This window comes from Apodemus sylvaticus, chromosome 1 (assembly GCF_947179515.1).
Source record: "Apodemus sylvaticus chromosome 1, mApoSyl1.1, whole genome shotgun sequence".
NCBI lineage: Eukaryota > Metazoa > Chordata > Mammalia > Rodentia > Muridae > Apodemus > Apodemus sylvaticus.
This window is the reverse complement of record NC_067472.1, coordinates 102,224,984-102,235,774: the sequence shown is the minus strand read 5'-3', so window position 1 is coordinate 102,235,774 and position 10,791 is coordinate 102,224,984. Positions and strand designations below refer to the sequence as shown.

Below are 10,791 nucleotides of genomic sequence, written 5' to 3'. Positions count from 1 at the left end.
GGTGAGCTCAGTAGAAATTTGTTGCAGTATTGCTGCTTCAACTTCTGCTCCATGCTAAGACTAGATGTGTTAAATTTAAGAGAAATTAGTTAGCAAAACATAATATAAAGTAGGTTAGTAGTATATCACCCTCTCTTTATTATCTCAGCTCCTCTTAATTTTGCCTTCCTTTCCAATTTGATTTAAAAATTAGCCAGTAAGTTCTAAATTTATCATTGCTTTACAAATTTAGAATTATTGAAGCCAAAATTGCTTTGTGTCTTTTTCTCGGCCCCAAGAACATTGCTCCCCAAAATTCTTTTTTTTTGCTTATTATCTGTTTTTTGTACATCATTATGGACTTCCAAGTGAAATTCATAGAATGAAGATATTATATATCACCTGTATTTATAGTAAAAACAGACAATGTATCGGAATCGAAGAATTCTGTCTTTCTAAAAAAGGCTAGATATTTTTTGTTTTTGTTTTCATTTTTTCTGGAACATCTTTCAGGTCTATAACTCAACTTCTGGCGTCTCAGGTAGTCTCTATTGAAAGCCTCTCTAAAGTTCCACTCAAATTCATCTTTTAAAAATTTGGTGTTTTCCCTTATAGCTCTGAGTACCTCCAAAGAGTAACTGGAGAGAGCAAACACTATGAGCTTGACAGCACACATGAACGTCTAGAACAAAAGGAAACACATGCACCTGAAGAGGAGTAGAAGGTGGCAAATAAACTCAGGGCTGAAATCAACCAAGTAGAAACAAAAAGAACTAAAAAAGGAACAACAAAATCAGCAGCTTTGAGAAACAAACAGGATAGATGAACCCTTAGCCAGACTAACCAGAGGGCACGGAGACAGTATCAAAATTAACAAAATCAGAAATGAAAAATGAGACATAACAACACAAACTGAGGAAATTCAAAAAGTCATAAGTTCCTACTACAAAATCCCATATTCAACACAACTGGAAAATCTGGATGAAATGTACAATTTTTTAGACAGGTACCAAATACCAAAGTTAAATCAGGATGTAATAAACCATCTAAACAGGCCCATAACCCCTAAAGCAATAGAAGCAGTCATTAAAAGTCTTCTAATCAAAAACAGCCCAGGACCAGACGGGTTTAGTGTAGAAATCTATGACACCTTCAAAGAAGAACTCATACCTCTACTCTTTAGACTATTCCATAAAACAGAAACAGAAGGAACATTTCCCAATTCATTCTATGAAACCACAGTTATGCTGAGTATTCTCCTTTGAAGATGGAACAGTTTCTGACTAATCAGGAACTTGTCACAATTTCTTTTCATAGAGAACTTCATAATAGACTATTTTCTACTTCTATCATGTTTAATTTTCTAAATAGATTTTAAAAACTGGTTGAGTGCATATCACTTTTAGCTTCAGAAGATATGTATATTTAAGAGCCATTTAATGATTATAAATTATTTTGATGACTTAAATATGTCAATACTGAGTTGTATATTTTAAAATAAGTTTTATTAGTTTAATAAAAATAAATAAAAATCATAAAAAGTTGATGTTTTCCTAAACCCAATCTTTTATTTTACATGTCCTGCCAATCCTGTGAGAACTTTTAACAATAAATAGTTAAGTTCAAGAAAGAACAAACACATTTACATGATATGAGAAAAATATATAATAGGCTTGTCTATTACACTTCTATTATTTATGAAATTTTCTGAATTCTCTAAATCCCTAAAAACAGAGGGATTGTGGGAAAACTTACCATGTTAAACTCAAGCATAGATTTAGACATTTCTATAGAATAAACTACGGTTTGTCAATGAATAGGTATATAGTTATAATTCTTGCTAACACTGAGTGAATTAGATGAATACTGAAGATAGGGAAGTTGGTAGGATACTAGCTTGCTTTTTTTCTTCTACTTTCTCACCGTGGTACAGAACCTTAAGCTCCTTCACTTACCTAGAGCCATGTGGTGAGACACAGCAATCACAGTGTAGGATCTTTGTTCAATCAGCGAAGGCTGCTGGTTTTATGTGATAGTGTTTTCTCTGTGGAACTGTGGTTTTCTACTCCCTAGTGCATCTAAGGTCACCCTACAACAAAAGTGTAAAAGTAAGCGGACAAGTCTCCATGCAGCGTGGTGGGGAAGAGCTGCCTGCCATTTGTGAAACTATGGGTTTATTTCCAACAGTGAAAAAAACAGAAAAGGTTTGATAAATTATGTAACTAATTAACTAATAGGTGCTCATTATCAGATCATTTTTCTTTGACTTCTCTATCCCTTTGGATCATAGAACTAAGATCACTCTTATTTTGAAAGCTAATGACAAGACAAGGTCCCTTGATCTCATCATCAAGAACAGGCACTTATTTACAAAATAACAACTTGAACATGAAAACAAAGCTCTCTGAGTGTGCCACACTTCTTTGACTTTCAAATATACTGGGCCATCTTTAGAAATGTTGGACAGTTTTCAGAGAGAAGGGACACTTATGTTCCTTATGGAGATCTCTCACCTGCCTGAATTACAAAGGAGTGAATTTTAGGTTCACCTGTCCCAAAGCCAACAGAATTTCTGCTTGACCTTCCTAAATGTGTTGTGGATGGAGGCTCACAAGTAAAGCTTGTCCACACTCTGGGGGAGGGGATACAAGAAGGAGCTTGAGGGCAAGTGAGCTAGTGTCAACTATACTGAGAAATAGGACACTTTTAAATGTGATTCTGGTGCAATCACTAGCAATTACTTTCAGACCCAGAAAGTCTTCCATTTGAATGTGGATGACTGGAAGCCCTTCTGTATTTAACATGGATTTCACTGTGCTGTTCAAAATTTTTAACTACTATTAGGCACTTGATCAAACTTTCATAACACTTATACTATCCATACACTCAGAACGAATGTCATGACCAAAATTCACTTAACAGTAAGAATGGTGTGAACATTTGAAAAGGCTTTAAAAGTAGAACTTCCAAAATTAAGAGTAAAATATTGATTACTAGAGACTGGGTGGATAGTGAAATTGGGAAGATCTATCACAAAAGACAAAAACTTTACTGGCAGGTCTAGTAAGTTCAAGATGACTAAAGACAAGAATAGCAGGTTGTGATTTTAATTTGATAAGAAACCAGGTTTTTCAGATATTTTTATAAATAATATACACATGTTCAATGTGTGGGTATTTTCAGTCTATACTGTCCACAGAGATCACAATAAATTGCATGTTTTAAAATGTGTTTTCATATCCTTTGAGTTAAAAATGGATAGCAAAGTTTGGTTTCAAGAGATGAAATGAATAAGATTCCCCTGTTCTGCTTATGTAGAAAATACACTGCTGGCCCTGAGCTCTGAAGTTCTGTTTTAGAGATCACAGGAGTGAGAGCTCAGCAAAGTTCATTGTCTCACCATGTCTTGTCTTCTTCAGAAGACTTCCTTGGCATTTACAAAAAATTTTGACCAAATGATATATGCCCCCTCCCATCAAATTATATCAATTGAGAAACACTGTGGTGGTTTGTGTAAAAACAGCCTCCATAGATTCCTATATATAAATGCTTCTTAGTCATCAAGGAGTGACACTATTTGAGAAGCATTAGAACAGTTAGGAATTGTGACTTTGTTTGAGTATGTGTGACCTTGTTGGAGAACGTTTGTCAGAGGAGGTGGGTTCTGAGGTTTCAAACCCCATGCCAGGCCCAGTCTCCTGGTTGTTCTGTGGGTCAGGATTTAGCTCTCATTTACTTCTTTAGATCCACAAGCGTTGCCAAGTTCCCACCATTCTTTTCATCATGATGATCATGGAGTAGGCCTCTGAAACGGTAAGTGAATGAGTGTCTCATATTATTTATAGATGTCTGAATTGACTCAATAAAAAATGGGGAATCACAGAAAAGTATGGCTTAGCCAGAGACATGCCTGTGACATTCAAGAGTAGAATTGGGTATTTCTGTTTTTAAGAGGACTATCAGTTAGCCATGAACATAAATATAGCTCTCATTTATTCCAATATACAGATGACTTCTGCAAGCAGTACCTCCAAGCCAAGAATTATTCTGAAAACCCTGTTGGTTTTGATGGTTAATAGTGATATGGGGGAATATCTCAAAAGGATATTTCATTCCCACAAGCCTCTGCCTAGTCCCAGAATATAAGCTGAGTATGAGGAAGAAGAGGAGGAGGAGGAAGAGGAAGGGAAGGAAGAGTTACAAACACAGACTGAAGGATTTCCAGATCTTTAGAAAGACTATGAAAAGTAGTATATTTTGTTTTAATCTTCATTTATCTTTCCTAATAATCTAAATCCAAGACTTAGTATTAATACATTCGATGTTTTATAAGACACACAACTTTCCTTAAAGTCTAATGCTCTTTAAATGGGGTCACTTCCTTCTTTTGACAAAAGTATTTGTATCTTTTTCAAAAACAAAAATCAAAAATCCTGTATCTGTAATTAACCTCTGTTACTCCCCAACCTTATTTCATTGATTCCCTACTTCACAATCTCAGTAACATTTCCAGAGAGTTCAATTGTACAGACATATCTCAAAACTCTTTCTTTCTCTCTCCCTCCCTCTCTGTCTTTCTATCTCTCCCTCCCTCCCTTCCTCCTGCACCTTCTGCCTTCTCTCTCTTCCTTCTTTTCCTTCTTTATCTTATTTCAAAACAGCAGTATGATCTGTCTCCTCAGAATCACTTGATGTCCTCTGGATTTAAAAGAAATAGAGCAATGCTTAAATCATCGATCATATTATAAGTTTATAAATTAATAAATCATCAAACAAGAACGAATCATAAAATCATTTTTCAAAACCTTATGTCAGATATTTTTCCTTGAACATTCTTTGTCAAAAAATTTTTCTATAATGTCCAGTCTGTAGCCATGAAGAAAATGACATAATATTTAGATATTAGTAAGTTTAGGAGAAGTGGGAAGAAGGAAAGCCACTCCAGGTGTATTCGTTTGTAGATAAGAGATAAAGATGAGAGGGCAGTAGTCTGACAAACTTTTAGCACAACAGGAAATAATTATACTGTTTACACTTAATTTAATTGATTTGGGGACAAGGTTGGCCTCTGGAAAAATCCACAATTTAAAATCTGGTCATCAACAAATAATATACTAGTTCTTTCACCTGTTTGACTGACTCACAATAATGTTAGATGAAGTTCTGTCCAGGTCCTTTGTCTCAAGCTCTCCCAAAGTGTTAGTCTTTATATACACAGGCCATGTGCCACCCCCATGCTGTCAACTGCTAGAGTTTTAGACACATTTCGTTTCTCTGCTCCAACCAAAGAGTCAGCTTTCCCCAATCTAATCTTAGCTCATGCTTGATACTCTTGAAAGGTCAGGGATCACTTCACCTTTTCTTCAGAGTTACAAAGATATAGTTCTAGTTCATGTGTGAGGTTTGGAGACACTGTTCACCTACATATTTATCTTCCCATATATTTACTTTTGCATCAATCTCCTACTTGTTCTTTACCCTATCACAAATTCCAACTTGTTTCTGTCAAAGACCATCTTCAACATCTAGGATAAACTGAGGCCAGGAATAGAGTAGGCGATTAACCCATCAGCAGATTTTTTTCTCTGAGGAAGCAAAGTTTGATACATTGGGGTCAGCAGAAGAAATTCCTTGGGAGCCAACAGAAAAGGAGGAATCACACACACACACACACACACACACACACACACACAAACATCACACACACACTGGGTGGGTAAATCAAGCTTCAGTAAACTCCAACAGCTTTGCACATATACATACATGCACATTCATTTACACACTTTGTGGGTGGGTTGAGCAAAGCCACAACTTTATTTTTTACCATATATACCCAGAAAAATCTTCTGTGCAATATAGAAGTTACAATGTAACAACATACTATTTTTCTTCTAGTGAATGATTATAAGTATAGATAAGAAAAAGCATGTTCTCTAATACCCTCACATGAATAAACATTTTTTCCATTTCTGCTTGCTTAGCTTCCTTTTTTATTTTCTATATTCTTGGTTTACATTCCAAATGATTTCCCCTTTCCAAGTTCCCCCCTCCCCATAAGTCCCACAAGCCCTCTTCCCTCTGCCCATTCCCCAATCAACCCCCTCCCACTTCTCTGTCCTGGTAATCCCCTACATTGCTGCATCAAGCCTTTCCAGGACCAGGACCCTATCCTTCCTTCTTCTTGGTAATAATTTGATATGTGAATTGTGTCTTGGGTATTCAGAGCTTCGGGGCTAATATCTACTTATCAGTGACTGCATTCCATGTGTGTTCTTTTGTGATTGGGTTACCTCACTTAGGATGATATTTTCCAGTTCCAACCATTTGCCTAAGACTTTCATGAATTCATTCATGAACCCACACAGCTTTGGCCATTTGATCTTTGACAAAAGAGCTAAAACCATCCAGTAGGAAAAAAATAGCCTTTTCAACAAATGGTACTGGTTCAACTGGAGGCCAGCATGCAGAAGAATGCAAATCGATCCATTCTTAACTCCTTGTACTAAACTCAAGTCCAAATGGATCAAGGACCTCCACATAAAACCAGACACACTGAAACTAATAGAAAAGAAACTGGGGAAGAGCATTGAGGACATGGGCACAGGGGAAATTTTCCTGAACAGAACACCAGTAGCTTATGCTCTAAGATCAAGAATTGACAAATGGGATCTCATAAAATTACAAAGTTTTTGTAAGGCAAAGGACACTGTCAATTGGACAAAATGGCAACCAACAAATAGGGAAAAGATCTTCACCAACCCTACATCCGACAGAAGCCTAATACCCAATATATACAAAGAACTCAAGACGTTAGACTCCAGAGAGCCAATAACCCTATTAAAAATGGGGTACAGAGCTAAGCAAAGAATTTTCACCTGAAGAATTTCGGATGGCTGAGAAGCACATTAAAAAATGTTCAACATCATTAGTCATTAGGGAAATGCAAATCAAAACAACCCTGAGATTTTACTTCACACCAGTCAGAATGGCTAAGATTAAAAACCCAGGAGACAGCAAGTGTTAGCAAGGATGTGGAGAAAGAGGAACACTCCTCTACTGCTGGTGGGATTGCAAGATGACACAACCACTCTGGAAATCAGTCTGGTGGTTCCTCAGAAAACTGGGCATGACACTTCCAGAGGACCCTGTTATACCACTCCTGGGCATATACCCAGAGGATTCCCTGGCATGCAATAAGGACACATGCTCCACTATGTTCATAGCAGCCTTATTTATAATAGCCAGAAGCTGAAAAGAACCCAGATGTCCCTCAATGGAGGAATGGATGCAGAAAATGTGGTATATTTACACAATGGAATACTACTCAGTAATTAAAAACAATGAATTCATGAAATTCTTAGGCAAATGGTTGGAACTGGAAAATATCATCCTAAGTGAGGTAACTCATTCACAAAAGAACACACATGGAATGTAGTCACTGATAAGTGGATATTAGCACAGAAGCTCTGAATACCCAAGACACAACTCACATATCAAATTATTCTCAGAAGGAAGGAAGGAGAGGGTCCTGGTCCTGGAAAGGCTTGATGCAGCATTGTAGGGGACTACCAGGACAGAGAAGTGGGAGGAGATTGATTGGGAAATGGACGGAGGGAAGAGGGCTTATGGGACTTACAGGAAGGAAGGAACTGGGAAAGAGAAAATCATTTGGAATGTAAACAAAGAATATAGAAAATAAAAATAAAATAAAGTAAAATAAAATAAAATATTCCATCAAACAGCAGACAGAAATATAGTTCAGAACTGGGTGTGGTGGTTCACTTGAAGTGGAAGATTGCCATGACTCTCTGGAAAACGTGGATTACAGAATGAGATCTTGTTTAAGTAGACAAACAAAACAACACAAAATAAGAGGAGAAAGAATGTAAAAAAGTAAATTGAGACTAGATGGCTTTGTTTCAATCTGCGTTATATCAAACACTTAAATATCAATGTTTCCCAGCCTCTTAACAAAATAAAAGTAGAAAATATATGTAACAAATTCATTATTGAGGACAAAAAAGACAAAGGCACTGCAAGAAAACATAGTTATACCACAACTGGATAGAGATGCAGCGATACACTCAACAAGATACTAACAACCAATGATGAAAGGACGCATTAAAGGAATAGTGCTCTATAATACAGCAGGATTTATACAGAGGATGTAGAGATTAATTGATGTTCACACATGAATTCATTTAATACACTTTGTAAATAAATCAGAGATACACTCATGCACTCCCATTAATACATGTAGAAGTTTATCTTATGAAATTTGTCACCCTTTAATTATGATATATCTCAACATATTGGGCAAATAGGGAAATTTTCCTACCAATATAAAAGTCAAATTAGATAAGTCTGTGAACAGAATGATAGGATATAGACAAGAGAGGGGCTCGATCCCACCCTACCTGAAGAGTTTTAGGCAGGTAATTGCCATTGAGCGAAATGGAGTTCAGTTTTGTCAGCAGTGTGGCCCATAGTACATTGTATTATGGTTAGAGCTGTTTGTCTTCTGTCTTCTTATAAGGCAAATAATACATAAAGGTTCATTATCAACTTTTTAAAGTGTTTGGTGTAGAGTCTGGTGTAGATATATGAAAATGCTTGTACATACATATGGATAAATAACCGTATGTACATACACATACAAATGGCATAGTAACAAAATCTGATCAGGTTACAAAGTTATAAAGCTCACTTCTGACTTCCAAATGTTACTGAATTGTCTTTTTTTTATATATATCAGGACTTTTTTTTTACATTTTCTTGAATTCTTTAGGTTTTTAAAAGAAAGGGGAAGGATTTTTGCAAGTGTGTTCACGCACATGTATTTTGTCTGGTTAAATACTTTTTCAGTGGAAGTTTCTTTTTTAATATTCCAATGAAATTTCTTTTGGAATTTCCTTTTAACTATTGAGCATGGGACTTTCTTGTCATTTACTCTTACAGAAGCTCTGTGGACACCAAGATTGTCCCTAGTATCTTTGAATAAAAGTCCCAACACATGTGAGGAAAATTAAAAACTCAGGTGATACTGAGAGCTACCTTTATCTTAGTAAATATGTTTAACTTATTATTGACAATGTATTTAATTTTAATATATATTGTACAAGTTTATACTTTAAAAGTATATATACATAGATAGATAGATATAAATATATTTACAATTGCCTCAAAAATATATATAGTTATAAGTGCAGGCAGTAACAATAGTTACAAAGGGCAGGTGGATCTCCATGTAACCTAGACTCCAAAGGAAAAAAAATAGAACTTAAGAAATATAAGGGAATATTAAAACAAATAATTTTAGAGTTAGCAATTTAATATAATAATTACATTGACTAAAATAATTATACCCCGTTCTTTTACTTCCCTTTTCACTAAATTAAAAAAATAAAAAAATATCTGTACTTAAAGGCTTTATTCTACTTCCACATATATCTGCTGATGGGGAGAGAAATGCTTTAAACTTTAGTAGAAAGTGAGATCCTTTGAAATATGATCAAAATACAATGTAATAATTCTCAGGGTATTAATAAATATAGTTTTAAGATATTCAATGGCTTTCTGGTTTTACTTTCTTTACATAAGAAATTGTATCTTTCACAGTTATCTATATAAAATATAAAATAATTGGAAGTCCACACTAATAGGAAATCACTAAGGTATTTTCCCATACTCTCTGGATGTATTAGATAATGTAGTGAAAACTTGCATGCATACTATCGTTTTCAAAGTGAAGCACTGTAAATAAATTTCATTTATTTCTATTTTTCAAAGAGCTGACATTTAAAAGGAGTTTTATTTTGGAATATGCTATCTTTAGCATCTGTTGTCATGTTAGCATGTACTCACTGATGAGAAAAGGAAAACCACTCGATCTTGGATGTGTTTGGTCTTTACCCCATAAATGATGGGGTTAAGCATTGGGGGAACCACCACATAGAGGTTGGCCACTAGGATGTGGATGTGGCGAGGAATGGTTTTGCCTCCAAAGCGATGAGCAAAAAATGAAAAGAATGCAGGTGTGTAGAACAAAAGAATAACACAGATGTGGGAGCCACATGTGTTGAGGGCCTTATATCTAGCAGCCCAGGAAGGGATTTGGAAAACTGTGCGAAGGATCATGGTGTAGGAAATAATGATGAGTAGTATATCCAGCCCAGTAGATAGGAGGGCCATAGTCAGCCCATATATGATGTTGACAGTGATATTGTCACATGCCAATCTGGCAATGCCCATGTGCTCACAGTATGAATGCGGAATTATGTGTCTCCCACAATAGAGAAGTCGATATACCAGGAAGATGAATGGAGCACAGATGAGAAAGCTTCTGACCACAGCTGCTGTACAAATCTTGACAATGACTGAGGAAGTAAGGATAGTGGTGTATCTCAGTGGGTCACAGATGGCCACATAGCGATCAAATGCCATGGCCAGAAGAATAGCAGACTCTGCCACAAAGATGAAATGTATGAAGAACATTTGGGACACACAACTACCAAAGGATATGCCCCTGGAATTGAACCAGAAGATGGCCAGCATCTTGGGAGCTGTAGCTGTGGAGAGCAGAAGGTCTGCTAATGCCAGCATGGAGAGAAAAAAATACATGGGCTCATGGAGACTGTGTTCAGTCACTATCAGGAAGATCAGGAGGACATTGCCTATGACAGCCACAATGTACATAGAACAGATGAGGATGGCTATCCAGGTATGTAGATCTTCCAGTCCTGGGATTCCAATCAGAACATACCATACATCCTGTGGATTGGTGTGATTGTGAAAGGAATAGGCCACCTTCAT

At 36.2% G+C, this 10,791-nt stretch overlaps 1 protein-coding gene across 1 annotated transcript; it reads right to left on the bottom strand.

Moving 5' to 3' along the window:
* Positions 1-9,828: 9,828 nt before the first annotated feature.
* Positions 9,829-10,791, bottom strand: LOC127680806 (olfactory receptor 52Z1P-like). The gene has a single exon (XM_052176511.1). The coding sequence runs from the start codon at positions 10,789-10,791 to the stop codon at positions 9,829-9,831; it is 963 nt and encodes a 320-aa protein (XP_052032471.1).

Bases quoted from the DNA above. Each gene is read 5' to 3' on its own strand.
- LOC127680806 (XM_052176511.1), bottom strand. From the start codon at position 10,791: ATGAAGGTGGCCTATTCCTTTCACAATCACACCAATCCACAGGATGTA.